This window comes from Macaca mulatta, chromosome 12 (assembly GCF_049350105.2).
Source record: "Macaca mulatta isolate MMU2019108-1 chromosome 12, T2T-MMU8v2.0, whole genome shotgun sequence".
NCBI classification, from domain to species: domain Eukaryota; kingdom Metazoa; phylum Chordata; class Mammalia; order Primates; family Cercopithecidae; genus Macaca; species Macaca mulatta.
Genome location: NC_133417.1, coordinates 141,212,252 through 141,233,003, shown reverse-complemented (window position 1 = coordinate 141,233,003; position 20,752 = coordinate 141,212,252). Strand labels below are relative to the sequence as shown.

The following is a 20,752-nucleotide window of genomic DNA, read 5'->3' as shown; positions in this document are numbered from 1 at the left end:
TGTCCTCCCAATCACGGCATGCGAAATCCCCAAATTACCCAGCAATGGCTCAAGCTGCATGATAGTCCATCTAACTGGATGGTTACAGATTAACTGAGAGCTTCCACGCACCCACGTATTGCTTTTCTGTAATAATGAGTATGCAAGAAAAAAAAACAAAACAAAACAAAAAAACACCGTACGTTACGCATGCACGACTCTTTAATTTCTCTCCAAAGTGCCTTCCAAAACATCAACTAATTAATATAAAAGAAAAAGTCCTAAGGTAAAAGGTAACTGATCAAGAAGAGCAACATCTGTTTCTTAGCATCTAAGTAAAAACAAAACTCCATTTTGTGACTAATTAAATCACCACCACTGGCGTTTAAAGTTGTAAATAGGCAACATTTAATGAAAAAGTAATGCTTTCTGCAGTTTTATTAAATAAGATAACCATTATGTGCTCAATCTGCACAATAAAAATTAAGCTCTACAACAGGTTAGCCTTCCCTAACTTTTACAACTCAGTGCGTTTTTGTGCTTCTTCTGAATTCCCATGCCTTTCTCGAATATTCTGCCTGACATCCTCGTTATAGTTTCTTGCATGTCTTATCTCCATAATCAGGCTCTAAACTCCTTGGAGAGAGAGAGGAACTGAGTTTCATTTCTCAACGTCTCCCATGGAGCCAAACACACAACGCTCTCCCTGTGGTGGTTGCTTCATATTTGATGAAAGAATAAAATGATCCACAATTTCAGGTTCTCCTTTGAAAGAGTGAAGGGAAACTAAGTCCTGGGTGACCTCTGCAACTCTGGAGTTAATGAAATTTGTCAACATTTCATTGCTCAGTGAGTGCAGCTGTGATGAGCAATTCATTTTCTACCATAACAGTGAGAGGCCCGTTTGTGACTTACCCTCTACAGGAGAATCTTTCAATATCCATCCAGGATCAACCACACAATGGTGCGATAAAGACCAGAATGAACAACCAAAGGAACAAGATGAGAAGGATAAAATAAATTCCCTTCTGAGACCTTCAGAACAAAGCGCTGTGAACCCAAGAGGGGGAAAACACCAGGATTTCTGCATACCCTCTCGTATAATAAGATTGGGTAAATCCAGCCCGGTCCTGCATTTTTAAAGAAAGATCTTTGCTACACAACTTCTAGATGTTATGAGACATATAAAAGTCAGTGTCTTTACATGGAATCTGAGAAATATCAAGGAAGCTATTCAGTGTGCCCCACTCCCAGATTCAAAAGCAGCTCCACATACCTCAAAGACTTGCTTTTTGCCTGGTGGAAAGAGTTTGAGGCAGAGAATCAAGAGACAGTTCTGTCACCTACCAGCAATCTGACCCTGGACAAGAAAGCCACTTAACCTCTCTCTACTTCAGCCTTTTCACTGGGGAAACAGGGAAATTAGCACTTGATGCAAACTTGCATGAATGTTATAAAACTAACGAGAACCACCAGGTTCGGGGCCACAGAATGGGACTGCAGAGACCGTTCATTTTAGCAATGACAACCTCACTACTGGACCCGAGATAAGAAGATGCCCAGAAAGTATTGTAATTCAAAGACAATGCCAAGAGGTGACAAGCCATTAAAGATCTGGAAAATCCCAGATCTTTTCCAGGTGCTTTTCCCTGGAAACATACCCTTAAACTCGGACCTGGTCGGGAATCCAGGGCCGTGGTGCAATCACGTTCCAGAGCCTGGGTTCCTCTACCGTGGTCCAACCCATGCAGACCCCATGCAGAGTCAGGGTCACTCCCTCTCAGGTGGCCCTGGTTCATAGAGCTTTTCCTAGGGTTTTTAATATCAGAACCAAAATACATCTCCTTGAGGCTTCGACCCATCAGGTCCCATGGTTACCACCTGGGCCATCCAGGACAAGTCGGGCTGCCCTTCACTCGGCAGACTTTCCACCAGCTGGTCACAGTCTCCGTGCCTCATGACCCTCATCCTCATCACCACCCTTTTCTCCAGTCACTGCATGCTCCCTCCATGCACGGGCTTCAGGCCCCGTCATCATCCTGCCCAGTCACATCTCAAGTTCCTTCCACTGGTCTACAGTGACCAGGCAGCACAGCAGCCCGCCTGTGATGTAAGAGCCTAGTGGCGGGCTCCGTCATCCACACATCTCCTGGTAATCCTCAGGACCCAAAACATACACAACAAGGTAAGGGATTCTCCAGTCACAGTCCCTGCTCCTGCATCTTTCCAGATTCATCCGATTCATGTTAAATTGTAAACCTAAGAAAATAAATGCTCTCCTTAGGCTGGGGTCTGACACCCTCTGCCATCTGGTGCAGAACAAAGTGGCCGTTCTTCAGCAAAAAGAGCACAGCAAGGACCTGTGCAGGGAGAAACTCAATGGCAGGAACGGCCCTATGTCCACCGGTCACCCTGACAGCCCCGTGCAGACACAGCGTTTCTGGGTTTGCAGCAGTAGATACTGATGATTCCTACCATTAGCCTTTACTTTCTGCATAAGCGCGCCACAGAGGTAAGAAACAGCCAGAGTGAGAACCTCTGCGCTCGGCTAGGAGTCTAGGAAGACCTTCTGGCAGGGTCCTTGTCGCGCACAGCTGGGGAAGGGCGCCGAGGTCTGTTCAGGAAGCCGCGAGGGCTCCCTGGGCCAGGCTAAAGCCAGACCCTGGGGGATGATGGATGGGAGCACACACGCGTGCCCTCTAGAGGCTTCGTTTCCTGTGCTTGCGGACCACCAGCAGAGTGGCATGGCACAGGCGGCAGGAGGTGCTGTGAAAGATGAACACCCTACGGCTTCTGCTGGTTTTGTCTTGGTCCTGGGAGCCAACTGTGTGAACTGGCATCGGGGCTCTCAGGCCTTTTGGCTTCTGGTTGGATTTGGTCAAGGAGGGGCCACTGGAGACCAGTGGGAGGGAGAAGAGTGAGGTCACCCTCACCCTCCCGGTCACCACAGCTGGATGTGTCTCTCTTGAAGGCCACAGATCCTAGCTGGAAGCTTTCCCAGATACTTGCCCTCTCTTCGCCCCATTACATCCCAGGTTCTACACCAAACCCACCACTCTCCCCGCACCTCTGCAGACAGTCCCAGGAAGACTCTCCTTGGTGAGCCAGCTTGCGAGCCCCATCCCATTCCAGATTCATCAGCTGACTTCAATGCATTCTACTGACCAATGGATTCAAAGGACCCTGAAGAATTTGCTGACTTCAATGGAATTTTATTTTTCTTATACTCTAAAGAGATTTGAACCTAGTTATTTGTTCCAATAGGTTATGTTAAAAACCATAAAATTCAACTACTTAACACACATCTTCTATACAACTTTTTATATCTGTAATTCCAACTTTTCAGCACTTGGTCAGGCGACAGAGAACACACTAGAAGTAACTAGTCACAGAGCCTTGCAGGAAAGAGAAGCAGAAATGGTTTCTTATAACTGAACAGTATTCTTAGAACATAAAATACAGGCCAGGTGTGGTGACTCATGCCTGTAATCCCAGCATTTTGGGAGGCTGAGGTGGGAGGATTGCCTGAGCCCAGGAGTTCAAGACCAGGCTGGGCAAAAGAGTGAAACTCCGTTTCTATAAAAATACAAAAAATTAGTCAGGTGTCATGGTGCCTGCCTGTGGTCCCAGCTACTTGGGAGGCCGAGGTGGGAGGATCACTTGAACCTGGGAGGTCGAGGCTGCAGTGAGCCATGATGGTACCACTGCACCCCAGCCTGGGTGACAGAGTGAGACTCTGTCTCAAAAAATACAATCAATCAATAAAATAAAACAAAACATATATAACTAGCTTTATTTTCAAGAACAGAATGTTTAATTTGGGTGTTTTACACAATGTACTTTGAAGGAATTAACAGTATATAAAACGATCAAAAACATCGTATATCATTGAATCTACAATGATATGTTCTGACTTTAGAGATGTTACAATTTGGGGGGAAAACATGGCTTTGAAAAAATGAAATATAGACTGTTTCATAAAAGCGACTCATTTGTAGTCTGATAGGTAACTTTTCCCAGGGAAAAATGATACATTTTCTTTTTATAAATAACTTATGACTTATTTTCTATTGGAAAGATGTCATAGCCGCTGACATAGAGACCAGACTCTCCTAATTAGAGAGTGGGTGGTTCCCTCGAAACCTCTGCCTTGGACTTCCAAACACACGCCACCCACTTACACATCCATGTTTGAGACACTTGCCATTTCCTCATCTCGGAGTTTCCATGGTGCCTGAAATCTTTCTGCTGGTGTTACCACTTTGGCAGTAAGACCCTTTAAGGAAAGGGGTCCCCAGTTGCTGCTTGGACACAGCCCGTCTCAGCCTTGGTATCCACTATTGCCTGGCACCCACATACCATCCCACTCACTCAGCAAGTGGACTCGAAACATCAGGCATCCAACATGGTCACGGTCACTTGTCAAACTTCCTTCAAACGCACCCGTGCTGAAGGGAACACTGGGTAGTACCAGCTGCTCAATTAAATGTGCAGAAATGCTACTGATTTATGGTAGTGCCCCCTCCCCGCCCCCATTCACTTGTTTACACAGCAGTCAACACGTGGGTGGGATAACGAAAGTGTATCTAAGTGGCAACGGTCAGTTCCTACCAGGCTGTGCATTAAAAAAACCCACAGACCTCGACTGGAAACACACAACAAATGCAAGAAGACGTGTACCTGTGAAAATGAGCACACGGCCTGACCCTAAAGGGAATCTAACCCCTGCCCCTGTGTGTGCAGCCTGGGGGTGTGGAGGGCATAGGCTGCCCACCCTGGGGGAGGCTAACCTTCTTCCCAATCAGGGAGGGGTGGCTGCACGTGCTTGCCAGGGTGATTTTTGCCAAACAGTTGCCTGAAGGAGTCTTACCAACACAAAGCGCTTGTGGCTGAATCCGTTTTCAGTGGGAAGGTCAGTGGCACCTGTGGCTGCTCTGACCTGTAACCATTACTTTCCACCATCGCTGACTTAACGGAATTATCCTCACTCACCACTACATGAGAAAAATCTTTTTTTTTTTTTTTAAAGACAGAGTCTCACTCTGTCGCCCAGGCTGGAGTGCAGTGGTGTGGTCTCAGTTTACTGCAACCTCAACCTCCTGGGTTCAATCAGCTCTCCCGCCGCAGCCTCCCAAGTAGCTGGGATTACAGGTGCGCGCCACCACACCCGGCTCATTTTTGTATTTCTAGTAGAGACGGAGTTTCATCATGTTGGCCAGGCTGGTCTCAAACTCCTGACGTCACGTGATCTTCCTGCCTTGGCCTCCCAAAATGCTGGGATTACAGGTGTAAGCCACCGTGCCCGGCCGAAAAATCAGTTTTCATTGCCTCAATATGTTAGCAGACAGCTTATGGGAGGCAAAACGGGAAGAAATGTCGTGAAGGAGAAAGGCTTCCAACCGTTCTGCAGAGGCTGGCGGGCTACTCAGAGTTCTGAACTTCAGCTTCCTGATGATGAAGGAAATGATGCTCCCCGCCTCGGGCGTTATGGAAACACACAACACACCGCACGCTCTGCCCCTTCCCTGCTAACACACGCACCTTGGGTTCACGCACTCCGCTCTGGACATGCGGAGGGGACGGGCCACTCCCTCTAATGTGGCCACTGTCTGATAGCTCGCGGGTTTGAACCCTCAATCGAGCAGAGTATCTGGAAAAAGCGTGGCAGCCATAGAGAAAGGACGGAAGCCATAAAGGTTGCCCCTGGGCACGAGACCCTTGCTGAAGACACACTTTTACCATTGCCGGTCTCACAGGTATAACCACACTCTCTTACCACTGCCGGTCTCACAGGCAACAATTCATGTTCTGACAGCAAGGTTCTCAAATGTTAATTTTTCCTTTTAAGTATTCCTTTGTTACAACTGAGCTAATTTTACCTCTCATAATGTGGGGTGTTTGTGTGTATGTGTGTGTATGTATGCATGCACTCACGTGTCTCTACTTGCATCTATGGAATTAAAAAAAGGGAATTCATTTGGAGGAGCCACTTCAGGAAGCTCAGCTTCAGCCATCAGTGGCAATAAAAATGAAGTAAGGACTCAGGTGAAAGGAGGCCTCACAATGAGCGGTGACAACTGGAATATTAATAGAGCCCACATACCAGAAAGAGCTGATGGACATTAACAGAAGAGGTGTTTATCATAACACGTTGCTAAAAGCTGAAATCAAGGCAGGTGTCTGGTTAGTTAAGAGTCACCAATATCAGAGACGATTCCTAAACTAGAAGTAGGCACCGTCCCCAGCAGAGTCACGCAGCATGGCCCGCCTTGGCTGGAGAGGACACTCGCCCAGGCTGCCAGGGTGGGCGAGACCTCAGAACCGGATCAGGCTCGTAGCTGGGAGACCAGCACTCCTACCAGCTACCAGCAACAGCGGCCAAGAGTGAGAGCAGATTTGGTTGAGAAACATGAGAATCAGACAGTGATGAAAAGGTCCCAAGGGCCCTCTAGTGCCACCTTGCAAACAGAAAGCACATTCGGTGACCAGCATTACTGTGCATTTGTGGTGCTAAGGGTGTCTAATTTCACACATTTGAAGAATAACAAAAGAATTTTCCGAAGTGGAGACTCTCTCCCTGGGCACCCCGGAGCCCTTACCTTCAGCAGTGCCGGACAGGCCATCGGCTTTGAAGTTGCTAGTGCTTTTCTTCCTTCGGTGCTTCTTTCTGTTGGCGTGAGGGGAGGGGGGCGGGTCGAGCTTGGGGCTGGTGGTGCTGGAGATGCTGGGGCTGGAGCATACGGAGTCACCCAGCCCCGTGTCTGCCGTTGGACCGGAAAAGGCAAAAAAATGCAGAGAGTGAGCACTTACAAAGTAGAGTACGCAGAAACAGCACAGCCACGCTCCTCCCACATCACACGGGGTCCTGCAAGTAACATCCCATCACTGCATTGCTGGGTTGGAGGGCCAGAGCCTCTGGTATGAGATGGGCTCAGTCCCCCTTGCTCTACTGTGCCACCTGCCATCTAAAAACAAGCATTTATTTTTCTATCACCAGCATGCTATGGATAAGTTCTCCTTCTCTCCTTTGCATGACTGGAGCTCTGCAAAAGGAAAGGGGTGAGTTTATGCTTTTTAGTTGTCTTTCTCTTCTTAAAATTACCTTGATATGTTAGAAATGAAAACGATGCATTTAGGAATACATTTGGAAATATCATCTGAAATGGGTTTGACTCCTGTGGGTGCGCAGGATAAGGGATTCCTGATCCTTTCTTCTGGCCTCAATATTACAGATGACTGTAACTTCACCTTGTTTTATTATCAGTGAAAAATTCTATGCTATGTTTTTCTCTCTCTCACCAATGTCCAGTGACAGTGTTTGGAAGTCGATATAGCAGGCCTGCCAATTTTTGATTCACTGAAGCCACTTAGAAAAATTTCAAAACCAGTGCACACGTGATTATTCACTGTAAGTGAAACTCTCAATGTATTATGTCCATTTGTATCTTATCAAAGAGAAGGCCAAAGTGGTATTAAATAACCAGAACGCACATATAATTCAACCAGGGTGGAAAAGTACACTGAACATGTGCAGGAAAAACAGGTGGTGCGTGCCTCTGGAGTCTTGAAAAGTTTTTGTTTTACGATTCAGCATCTTTAAGTCCAAAGTCAGAGTTCTGTGCAGCACACTGCACCCATTCAGCTGATTTTTTGAGCACTGACTGTAAGCCAGCAGCTTTTCGAGATGCTGGGAGCCGCCACTGATTGAGGAGAAACAGATAAAACATTCCTGCCCCCAGTGGGAACCCTCTAAAGTGGAGTGGCAGTGACATGGCAGCCGGGCTAGAACCTAGAGTCCACCAGAAGCTGGTAAGAGTTACGGGAAAGACAGAATAGGAACACGGGGCATCGAGGCTAGGAGGTTTGGGAGAGGTGGCAGCAATGGGGGGTGTCATTTAAAATAGGGTAGCTGGGGCAGGTCTCACTGAGCAGGGGACACTGAGTTAAGACTTGAAAATGGCAGAGGAGTGAGAAGGTAATGAGGGCAGAGAAACAGCCAGAGCCTGGCTCTAAGGAGGGAGCCTGGTGTGTTCCAGAAACGGAGAGGGGGCCGGAGTGGCGGCGGCCAGTGTGGGTGGGGGAGGCCTGTGGAAGGTGGCACTGGAGAGGAGGGGGCTCGTGGGCCACCGTGAGGACCCTCTCCTGTGCTTTGGGGGAAATGGGGAGCCACTGCAGGGTTTTGAGCAGAACAGTGACATGATTTCAAATATAAAGATAATGGAAATCAAAATGAATTGAAAATATGTATATTTTGCAAAGTTCTAGGAATTTTTATTTTATGTTGAGAAATGTAAAAACATTCAATTTAAGGTATCTGAGAAATACATATGGTCCCAAGAACACCCCGATGCACGTTCCTGGCCGCCCTAAGGCAGAGACCCTTTGCCCCTCTCTGCACGGTGGGAAGCGTCACCTGTTATTGCACGCACCCTTTACACGCGGAAGAAGAGGGCTGTGGGGAGCTTCTCCTGCGAAGGGGGTGAAGGGCCACTCCAGGGTTCCTGCAGGGCAGCCCAGGCGGCACTGGACACCATGAGACCCCTGCGACTGTGTCAACCGTGTGCACTCCTTGTGGGTGGACACTCACTAACAAAAGGTGGAAGGTCCCTTCACCACTTTAAGGAGTTGCGAGAAATGTGGCAATTCGGTGTCTCAGCGACTTTCCCTCTACCAGGGCGGAGGTGCTTCCTATGTACGCACATCCTTAGATGCAGAGGCACACGGACAGGTCAGTGTCCCCTGGTGGCAGGTGGGAGGGAGGTAACGTCAATGGCAGAAATCTGGCTGTCAGCTTCCTGGGGCATCACTGCTGTGACTCCACCATCACGGCTCCTCTACTGGTCTTCTTGCCATCTCCTCCATCCCTAGAGGAACGGGCTCCCCTCTCTCCACCCCTAGAGGAACGGGCTCCCCTCTCCTCCATCCCTAGAGGAACGGGCTCCCCTCTCCTCCATCCCTAGAGGAACGGGCTCCCCTCTCTCCATCCCTAGGGGAACAGGCTCCCCTCTCTCGCTAAATGAACCTTCCTAGCTTGTCCTGGTTCCATCTTTCATCCTCACGTGTCTTGGCCAGGTCACTTTCACTCATTCCTCCCTCTCCATCGCTTCATTCCTGTCCTCAGAGGTCCCAAGATCTTTCACACCTGCTTCCCTACACCTTTCCTTAACCCCATTATTCCTTAAAGAATTATTTCCTTAACCCTTGAAGCCACAGTCTCAACAGCAAATACTCATCCGAGGTCACTACCCATCGGGGCTATTGCAAGCTCTACCTTCAGCAAAGCGTTCAGGGCTCTAAGCAATCCGCTGAGGCACGTGGTGTCCCTACTACCTCCACTTTACAGATTAGAAAACCAAGGCACAGGGGGAAGTTAAGTAACTTGCTGAAGTCACAGAGCTCGGTCGGGTCTGCTCAAAACCGCTGCAGACCTCTCCAGACAAGGTTCCTATCCAGATAGAGGGTTTAAATCCATTGCGTTTCTTCCTGACTCCTTGAAGTCTGGCTTCCCTCACCACTGCTTCTTCAAAATGGCACACTGTTTCACTGTGCCTTCCTTCGCCCCCTTAAGCCTTCCTTTCCCTTATCATGCTAACTGTGCCGACCCAAGATGCCATGTTTTCCTGCCTCTCCTCCCTACGTCCACGGGGGCATTCTCCATGTGCATGACACCAACACTGGTTCCAGGCTCGGCTCTACCTGACCCTCTCCTCCCAGCAGTCGGCTCCCAAGAAACAGCACTCACTCTGACCTTTGCATTCCGGGCAGCTTCCTCTGCTATCACTTTGGGCTTCACCCTTGAAACTTGACACTTGCCCGCCACTTCTGCCCAACTCCTGCTTTCCACGGTGGACATCTGGTAAACCACCTTGGTCAGCTGGACCCAAGGTGCAGCCAGCAGTCCTGAGACCCCCTGAGCCTGCACTATGGCTGTTTGGTTGCGGTGGGACTGCAGAGGTGGGAGCGGGCAGGTTTAAACAAGACACGTCCCTTGCCTTGAGCAGCCTGGAACCCCGAGCTCAGTCTGTTTTCACAAAGCCGCTCCCTGGCTGCCTGCTCTCCATTTAAGCACCATTCACCCCGGTCCAGTTCTTACCTCACCCCCAAGCCTGGACCGTGCAGCCAACTCCACAAGGTCCCTCTCCTCCCAGACTTTTTAAGCTGTCCCATGTTTTTACAATACTAATATTTCTAAAGTAGTGGTTCTTACATGTATTTCTGAAATACCAGATTCCACTGAATATCAGATAAAAGTTATAGATACCCCGGAAAAAAGGGCAAGACTAATTCATTTTTGTGTATGATTTAACACTGTTCAGAAGTCTCGTAACGTTCAGGGGTAGGACATCCAGAGACCCCCAAGATCATGACCTGGTTCTAAAGCAACCCTTCCCTGTGTTATTTATTCAATGCTCAAACCAGGCAGTGAATCCTTTTGCTCATTTTAAATATTTTCTGCCCAGGGTTCCCAAGTCTTCACCCCCTTACTCCATCCTCTCTATTCAGTGTTAGGAGCCCAGTCTGCCAGGCCTGGTGCCAGGCCATGGGAAACAATGGTCACTGTGACTGTCTTTGTCCTCAGAGAGCTCAACTCTAGCCCTGCAGGCAGATAAGCAGAACAGGCAAATGCAACTTTCCTGCTGCCGGGGGCCGCTATTAAGTAATATTATATTAAAATCATATTATTATTTTACTCTGTCCCTTGGGTGTCCTCTCATTTTGACAGGCCATGTTCATCCCCAACTGTGTGTCCTTCCTTCTGTCACTCTGTTTAACACCCTCTCCCAAACTAACATTTCTCATCTCTAAACTCCTATGGAGCCCACAGTTAGGACCTTTTGCATGCGGCTGCCAGTCGCTTATCTCAACCTAACTAGCATGCCTGCACCCATGCCCAGGGCAACCACCAGTGCTCGCCTCCCCCGTGACCTGTGCAATGCTGAGCCCACAGCAGGGGCATTATACCATAAACTGTCCTCCGTTATCCAGCGGTTGTTTTTATGAGTGTACACCAGTATTTCTAAGATACTCAGAACACATACATTAACTATGTCGTCCACACGACAGGCTTCCACACGGGCATGGTGGGTCTACTACTAGGCTCTCTATTCCAGGCCACCACTCTTTATGTCTCTCTCGGTGTTCTAAGCCTATGCGTTGTTACTCTTCACAATTGCCTTAGTTATGCTTGGCCGTTCTGACCATATACTCCTGTACATCCATCCACGTCAACGAAAAAGATGGTGAACAGGGTGGAGTCAAGATAGAGCTTCCCACCTTCAGATGCACCATCCACTCCTGGAAGATTCTGAGAGTGACCACTGAGCCCAGATAAATCATACTGTCTTTGTGTTCAGCTCACATATCTTTCAACTTGCCTATGAGGAAACCAAGGAACAATCTTGTCAAATACTCTGCTGAGGGCTATATGGGTACCCAACTCACACATATTTTTGACAACTTAAAAACAACAAAGGGACATCTATTTGATGTCTACCCATTCTCTTTAATAAACTCTCCCTGTTCAAATACATGCTTCCTTTTCCACGTGCACACAAAGCACCTCTTTAACAATCAAATTCAGAATCCCACCTGGGTGTGCCTGACTCACTGGCACCTAGCTCAGAATTCATGTTTCTGGAAATCAAAATGGCACATCTGTTACTAGGCCCCTTCCCACTTCTAGCTGTAGAAAACTTTTTGCAAAATAGTTGACAGGGACAGGGACCTCTCATTTCCAAGCTTTCTCCATATCTTGGAATATTTATAATTCAGGGAGAAATCCCGGACTCACCTGGAGGAAGCAGCTAAGTGACAGTCTTGGGAAGGAAAGAGCACTCGGAAATACCACCACCCACCTTTCCCTAAGAGACCACCACAGCCAACCCATCAGCATTTCCTCCACATCCGCATTTTCCTTTTGCGTCCTTCCACACCAGTACTTCCAGCCCCATGGGACTCTCGATTTCCACAGATCCACTAGTTCTCCAGGAGCCCCCACCCAGGACCTCTGGCAATGGATGGAGACGTTTCTGGGTATCAAACTGGGTGGGGTGGAGGTGCTAGAGGCATCAGGTGGTAGAAGCCAGAGGTGCTGAAAAATGCCCTACAATACACAGGACAACCCCCGCCACAAAGAACAGTCTCAAATACCTAAAATATCAATAGCGAGAAACCCCACAGAATTTAACCAGAACTTCTAGTCTTCAATCTCTCGCAGGCTCCTCATTTGGAATTTTGATCTGTCTGCATCTCAACCTCCTGGGTGTCCTTTCCAGCACTGTGGCCTCTGCACCACTCCACCCTCATGAAGCTCTTCTGCCCTGGACCTCAGCCACCCTCTCTCATGGTCTCACCCAGGCTTGCTACCAGCAAGAACTACAGTTTCTGGGGTCTACAACTACCACCCCCACCCCTGCCTCCCCAGCTCACTAGGCCTTCACTCCCATGGCTCCTCTATGCCCTGAGTTCCACGCCATCTGACATCCAACCCACTCACATCCCACTGTTGTCCTTATACAGCCGGGCGGCATCCCACACTACTTGAAACTCATCCTTGTAAGTTTCCCTCCTCCCACCATCTCTCCTGAGCAGGAAGTCCCGACTTTACTGACTTCCAACCCTCCACGTGCTTGGCACCGTCACGGGCCAGGGCTGGGAGAGGGTGGTGCTGTGCACACCGGCCACCTCTGCGTGATCAGTGTACCCCTCCATGGTCTCTGGCCTGCCCTTCAATCCTACCTCACTTCTGTAGTAACCCACTTCCCACTCTCCAGGGGGCTATTTCACAGCCTCTCCTCCCGCTTCAAACACCCCACGCCCCACACCATTCCTATGATGACCTCACTTTTCACTTCACTGAAAAACACAAAACAAAAAACCAAAAGTATCCATCAGAAGAGGGCACCCTCCACCCCACCCTGCCCCAGCCTGTCCCAGCAGTCTCCATGGGCACGGGGCCCCTCCCCTGGGAACTGGATGCTCCCTCACCCTCGCTCACCCAGTGCCCGGCACTAAACATGAGCTGTCATCTCACATTTTTTTTTTTTTGAGATGGAGTCTTGCTCTGTTGCCAGGCTAGAGTGCAGTGGCGTGATCTCGGCTCACTGCCACCTCTACCTCCCGGGTTCAAGCGATTCTCCTGCACCACGCCCAGCTAATTTTTGTATTTTCAGTGAAGATGGTGTTTCACCATGTTGGCCAGGATGGTCTCGATCTCTTTACCTCGTGATCCACCAGCTTCAGCCTCCCAAAGTGTTGGGATTACAGGCATGAGCCACTGCACCCAGCCCCGTCATCTCACATTTTTAATGCAACTCTCCCTTGGCCCCACACCTCCACCCTGGACATTTGACTCCTGTCCTTCTTTAAAGTGCAACGCCCCAGGGCCTGTCCTGCTGCACTGCTGTCCACAGCTGGCCTCACTCCAGTCCCGCTCACATCCCACCAACCACTGGGGTCAGCAGCACCCTGTAGGTGCTGCATCAGTGGACAAGGTTCAAAGCAGTCACACCAGTCTCGGCAGCGTCCACACAGCTCATACCTGCTGCCTTAGATGGGGAACTGTGTTGAGGGGCTCTGCTAGGCAGGCGGAAGGGATACCAGGAAGTTTTAGACTCCAGAAGCCAAAGGAAGAAGCCCTAAGAGAGGCCTTCCCCAAGCTGGCCACTGGCACATCCAGCCTGTCCCAGGCCCCTGTGCTCGGTGGCTCTCTCCACATGGGGACACGACATGCTCCATGAGTGTTTCTTTGTTTAGGGAACATCTTCCCTGCGAGTGCTCGAGCTTCAGGAAGGTGGGACTTCGCGCATCCTCTTCGCCAGCACACATCCTTCCTGAAGCATATTCAGGATGAGTAATGGGGTTCCATACGTACTTGTTTTACGAAAGGACCGACCTCTGTGTGAGAGGCACTTGCACAGGCGGATGGAACGGATGCTTTCTGGTGTAGCACACAGCAGTGTATCAATTTCGCGACTTACTTTTAAAACTAGCCACAAGCACGCTTTTGTGCCAAAGCACTGTCCTCTGAGTTTCCAGCCATTTGGAATCTAGTTTTAGGCAATCGACGGAGCCCATGAGTGAAGTCTATTGACATGGAGAAAGCATCTCCCTGTTGAGTGTCCCCATGCACCAAGCATGCCCTAGGAGCTGGCTGCTCTCAGAGAATAAAGGGCAAGACCCCTGTCTCCACGGGGCTGATTTCTAAGGAGTGAAGAGAATGCCTATCAGATTTCTTGCTTGATGCCTTCCATAAAAGACGATTTTTCCTGGGCCCTGCTACTTGAACAAAGAAGGGCAAGGGGAATCACATCTCCGGCAAGTGCGCCGATGGCAGGGGCCGCAGGTGCAGGGAGAAGTGAGGTATGTAAGAGTCCACACGCACACCTGCACTGGGCCGAGCATACCCAGGCCACCTCCAGCCGCCCCGGAGAATGGGACCAACAGGGAGACGAAGGTGTCATTGCACCAGGAGAAAGCCCAGGAGAGGGCTGGGGAGAAAGAGCAGAAAAATACGAGCCTTGTTCTGGCCACTGCAGGGGGAGGGAGGCAAGCTTTTCAGAGGACACAGGGCTGTCATGGAATAAAAACAACGGTGATCTCAAGAATAGAAACAGAAAGCAAGGCCAGCATTCAGGAGCTCCTGGTAATCGTCCTCAGGAGGCTATAACTTGAGTAACTGACGTGTGCAAAGCACCCGAGATCCTGGAAGCAGCACCAGCCCACGCTCCAATCTGCTGCTCACAGGGCCGAGGTCCTTGGTCCTCCAAGGTGGGCCCGCAAGCACCCTCCCTGCCCCCATTTGGAGGCATGGAGTTGAGGCAGTAAGTGACTTTCCAGGCCATGCTGCAGGCAGGGTGGGGTGCGTCTCTGTCCACTGGGTCTCCTGCCACGGCAATGCTCCAACACTCTATGACCCAGGCCCTGGACATTTTACTCCAACTTTCTTGCTGGAAGGAGACAACCAGTGGCACCTGACCACTCCGAGGTGGGGTGTCTATGTTGGCCCAAGAGGGAGGCACTCAAGCCCTTAGAGAAGCCACGTGCTCTGGGCTGGGTCGAGTGGGAGCAGGTTCGGCAGGAATGGACAGGCAGCCGGTGGGGAAAGCCGCACAGCCTTGACAGGAGGGAGCTCTGGTGCCAGTTCCAGATGCCTGCCCGTGGGAGGGCCCAGCTGCAGCAGCAGGGGCACCGGCTGCAGGAGGGAGTGGTCACCATGGTGCTGAGAAGGCGATGGCAGCGGTGAAATGGGATGTGAACTGAGGGGGCTGTGGCAGGAGACAGAAGTCGGGCAGGAAGTGTGACCTGGGACTCAAGACCAGTGAGGACCAACCGGAGAGGACCGGCCTGGAGGCCAGGCCCTGACCTCTCCTGGGCTGGGTGTTCTCACGGTAAGAATGACCAGGTTCCCGTCCACTGGGCGCCGGGCTCCGCCACGGGAATATGAATGCCCCTGGCTTCTAGGTCTTGAGAGCTCCCTTTCAAGGAGTTGTTTAACATTCCCTGGGTTTAAAATATGAGCAATCACAACGCACTAGGCTTCCACGCTGTGCTTTTCCATTCCGACTACTCCTCTCGCCTGACAAGGTATTCCTCAAATTGAAGAGGCCCCGAAAGCCCCGCCTGAGACACTGTAAATGAGCTCCAGCCGGCCCACGGAGCGCCATCCACTCCTCCTGGCTGCATACAAAGAATGCATTTTATTTTGTATCAATTACCGGGCACCGGGACAGACGACTACTGTCGATGGTGTTAAGTACGGGAGGGGAGACACGAAGAGAAAAAAGCCATGCCAAATTAAAAAAGCGAGCGCCTCATTACTCCACATCTAAACTGGCTTTGACGGAGGGACTCGGGGTCCCCAGCCGAGCGGCGCTGAACCAGGATGGGCCGGCATCATCCCGCACATTCAATGTCAGCCATTAGTTCTTCCCAATCGGGCATCAATGTTCAACGCACACCCCAAAAAATATATAATACGAGCAATAATGATCACAATCTGCAGTCTCTGCGAGCTTCGGAACGTGAAGTATGAGTCAAAGAAGCAGTTTCACTTTTCACTCGGAGAGCTGACAAGCATGACTAGAGGGGGAATAAAATAACATTCCGTCCGCATAAATATCAAGCAGCCTGCTTGAGACTGATGGGCCAGGAATGTATTCTTAGCTATCATTCCGGCAGACAGGCCCAAGGACACTCATAACTTATTTTACAATCATTTAGTTTCAGCTCAAGTGGAAAACGTGACAACTTATCTCTGCTGACAAGATGCCATATCGAACCTTACAATTAACTCTCCTCCGATTATCTGCCCAGCCGATCATTAGCCGGGCAATTTTTGATGAACCGTTGCACGGAGCTCGCCTTGGTGAGGGTCCTCGCCAGGTGTGCGGATGGGTTTTTGATATCCCGGGTGATATTCAAGAGAGGGGGCTCCGAGCTTGTGATTCTCATGTCCCTCCCGTTCCCGAGGGCCTCTAAGCGTGTCCGCCGGGGGAGGTGCTGGGGGAGGTGCACCTGCTCTGCAAGCCTCCCTGCCGCAAGGACTCCCGCCGCTGCTGCCGCCCTTAGCAGGGCCTTAATCCCCGCCCGGGTCAGATCTTCCCTGACCCTGGAGCCTGGATTTCAGGGAGTGCTGAGCCCTCCAGAGACACCTCCAACCACTCTTCCGCAGGGGGCTCAGTTTGATGAGGGGCGCACCAAGAATTTGCTAGAAGGAGCCAACACTCACTGTGGGGGAGCTTCAATGGTTCCTGAAGGGTTGGCTGTTAATTTTCTACATGTTGATTAAAGATACAAAAAGCCTTAAAACATGTTCATAAGAAGCATGCATCTATACAGGAAAAAAAGGAAAAGAAAGACAACAGAAGAGAGAGAGGAAAACGCTGAGCACATGTGTATCGGCCCCCCCGCCCCCGCTGGCTTCCACCCATACCTTAATTTACCTATTTGGCAGTGTCAGGTACATGACTAAAAAATCCTTTTTTGTTTGGTATTAAAAGAATTTAAAATTATCAAAGACAGGCCCATTTGTAGGTGTCAGGAAGGGAAATCAGTTGAGGGCTAAAGCCCCCCATGAACTCAAGATGAAGTCGTTGTAGGAACTCGTAAATTAAAACGCACTTCCTTTGATACACGGCCAACGATAGAAAGCTAATTTGGATCTTTAATAAGGGCTCTGTTCTTTCTGAAGCTCACAGAGATGTGTAGGCCGGTAAATAAAGAACAGGCCACCTTTGCCATCCAAGGAAATCACAACATCCTGGGTCTCTGTTAAAAGGTGAGTGTGAAGTGAGGTTCAAAACCTCACCCCTTCGCATAGTCCTTTTGACGGGAGCTTTCAGCGGGAGGAGGTTGACTTGAATCCCCCATCTCTGAAGATGTTTCAGAGACTGGTATTATTGTCCCTTCCCTTTGCCGCTCACACAGAGGTACACAATGTCAGAGGGGCAGCGGGGACACGGCAGGGGGCCCAGGAAGATGACAGGTGTTGGCGAAAGGAAAAGACAACACAGTGTTAGGCTGAGTTATAAAAACGGGGAGGAAAGGAATACAATAGGAGGAGCCAGAACCAAGAGAACACACGGGAGAGAAGAATCGCCTACTCGGGCCATTTTCAATTACGCCCAGAGATCTCTCTCAATTAAGCCGAGTCAGTAGGAATTTAGGAAATTTGATCTTCCATTGAGATGAGGACCTTGATTACTGAAACATGTTTATAAAGCCTTACAAAGAAAAAAAGCACATGTTCTGACCACCGATTCCAGTACAGAGTTTCTTTCTGGAGACGATGAAAATGTTCTGAGATTGACTGTGGTGGTGATGGTTGCACGTATCTGTGATACTGAAAACTACTGCATTGCACCTGTTAAATGGGGGAAGTGTGTTACGTGATTTTTACCTGAATAAAGCTGTTTAAAAAACAAGAAAAAAATGGGAGGGGTCGTTGTGTTAAATGCTACAAAGCAATTAAACACGGAAGATTTTAAAAAGTCCACTGTACGGTCCAGTGAGATGGGGAAGGGGGTCAGAGGGGGGAGAAGGTGGACCGGGTTCCCCCAGAAACAGAAGCTAAAGGCCATCATGAGACTTGGGCCACAAGCTGAGTCTGGACGTGGCTGTCTGGTCTCCAGCCACCTGCCAGGATCTGGCTCTACACAGCAGACCCACAGGAGGCCCTAGTCTTGAGCTGCTCATAGGGCCCCACACTGAAGGGGTATCCCCAGCCTCCTCCTTCCCACAGGCGGGACAGCCCTGGGCTTCTCAAGCTTCTCTGTGTTCTCGCCTCCCAGGTCATACTCCTCTGCTCTTTCCTCTTGGTTCCTGTCTCTTTCTGTGCATCCCATCCGTTTCCTGGTATCTCTCCTTTCTTGTCCACTACAATAGTTTTTTTTTTTTTTTTTTTTTTTTTTTCCATGCTGGAGGGCCAGCTGGCGCCGAACGGCATCATCCAATTTGAAGGGATGACAGAAGGAACACAGAGTGGCCAAGTGAGGCAGAAAGTCTGGGGAAGCCACGGGGAGTGTGCCAGAAAGGAGTATGCTTGGGAATGCACGTCAGGATTTTATCGTTAAGGCTCAAAAATCAAATTGTTCTCTAGCTGATTTTTAGCTGAATGCAAGCAGCACAAAGTTTAAATTACTACGGTGAACTCCGATAAATGGGAAGGCACGATGCGCAGTGCTGTGAGGTGGAAATGAAATCATTTCGAGAGAGTCCTGCTTCTCCCCAGCCTCTTCACTTTTTACATAATCAGCCACTACCATTTCTCAAGTTGGGTGCTCAGATCTGCTAAATTGAAAAGAGATTCTGTTTCACGTGTGAGGGTGAGCAGGCTGGGGAGAGACTGAGGGTGTCTTGCAGAAAACTCAATTAAATCAGGAAGGTAATTAGATGTAGGAGCCCTCTTTGATCACATAAATTTCTCAGCTTATAGAAATTTAGCTGTTTCTATGAATAGTCACATGTAGTCAAATGACCCACTGCTGCACAGGAAAGCGTCCTGTCTGAGCAGGGAAGGTGGGGCTCCTTAGGCCAGTACAGCGAGGGGCTTTGTCCAGGGTCCTGAATGCACCTGGCCACTTCACTCTGCTCAAGGTACAGCAATACACCAAACTCAGGCCGCTGCCTCGAAATACATCCCTGCTCTTATCTACTGACATCATGTGGTTTGAAAAAGTGTGTTGGTGTCCTCAGCTACAGGAAAACCTGGTATGCAGACGCCCAGACTTAAAAAGGAGGCAATCTGGTTGTGAGATATCCTCCCATGGGTTGAGCGTTAAATGTCCTAAGAAGATAAGTAACAGGATTCTTTTCTTCTTTAACATCATAAAGAGCAGAATATGCTTTGGTTTGCTTGGTCAGTTCCCTGCTGCTTAGATGGATTCCAAATTTTTGACCGTAAATCAGTACTTCTGTGTGTTTTTAGTAATGAGAATTATGACTTTGGGGGCAGTTTTCGAGACAGGTTCATGAACACGAGCATTCGTGGGGCTCTGGATACATGCTGCTGAGCCGAAGTTCTGGGCTGCTCCCATCAACGGTGTATGGGGATGTCCAAGCCGTGTGTCGCTGGAGCTGACACGTCTGTTACACTTCAGCTCCCACCCTGCCCACCTGCTGATGGAGAGGTCCCCGTTCCTCAGGATGGCCCACACCCAGGGTACAAGGAGGAGGCAGATGGAGGTCAGGGAGAAAACTGCATGGTGCTCCATGAACTGGAACCGCACAGACTCAAAGTCAGCTCCAGCCCCAGCCTAGCCACCTGGCCATGTGACCCTGGGCATGTCATTTCTTTTAGCCTCAATTTCTTCACACAGGAAATGAACAAAATAGCACCCCTGAACCTCTACCCTCAAACAGCCTCACCCTACTTTCGCTCTCTTCTCCATCTTGGTCAACTAAGATGGCCAAGAGCCAGTTAAAGACCCTCCATGTCAAACCAAGGGGAGGCAGTGCCATGTGGCCCATCTACCATGTGCTTGGTGTGGGGCTAGACAACGTCCAGACACATGGAGGGACAGACAAACTCACGCCCCAGTCAGGCTGTCTCCTAGGAGCTGCGATAATAGCAGTAAATAAACAAAGCTCCTGCCCTGAAAAGCTTAGGTGCCAGCAAGGGGAGAGAGTTAATAAGCATATATATGTGTGCGTATCGATCATGAGGAGGGATGACAAGTGCTGTGGACAAAACTGAAGGACTCGCAATGGGGTGGCAGGTGGAGGCGGGATGGGAGGCTGCTGGCGTGCCGAGCCCCCCTTGTTCCTAAAGAAAGTGCAAACATGGCTATGAAGGGCCCCCGGCTTTTCCAGAGAATCATCATTCACACAGTTAAAACGCAGGCCCTCAACACAGACCCGTAACATATGAGATGCACGTCACTTCTGGAAAAGATGAGGCATTGTAAGGAGAAAGTCAGAGAACGATGAGACAGGATGTTGGGAAATACAGTTTTAGACCTGCCACAGCGAAAGCTACACAAACCACCGTGCCTGTGGGCAGCGCTGGGAGGGCTGAAGCCTGCCCTTCAGTGGCACAGGAGGCAGCCTCTCTTCCCAGCTCCCTTGGACTCTGCACCCCTTTCATGGCCCTTAGGGTGTTATGATTGCTTCTGTGGATGTCTCCTTTATGTGGCTATGTCCCTCTGATTTTTTTTTTGAGGCGGAGTTTCACTCTTACGGCAAACGCTAGAGTGCCATGGCGTGACCTCGACTCACAGCAACCTCCGCCTCCGGGGTTCAAGCGATTCTCCTGCCTCAGCCTCCTGAGTAGCTG

At 49.8% G+C, this 20,752-nt stretch overlaps 1 protein-coding gene across 4 annotated transcripts in view; it reads right to left on the bottom strand.

Moving 5' to 3' along the window:
* AGAP1 (ArfGAP with GTPase domain, ankyrin repeat and PH domain 1) overlaps nucleotides 1-20,752 on the bottom strand; it is a 647,080-nt gene that overhangs the window by 160,672 nt on the left and 465,656 nt on the right. For all 4 annotated transcript variants that reach the window (XM_015111237.3, NM_001261633.1, XM_077956100.1 and 1 more), the window contains 1 exon segment: nucleotides 6,579-6,740. In XM_015111237.3, coding sequence (XP_014966723.1) covers nucleotides 6,579-6,740 — 162 coding nt within the window.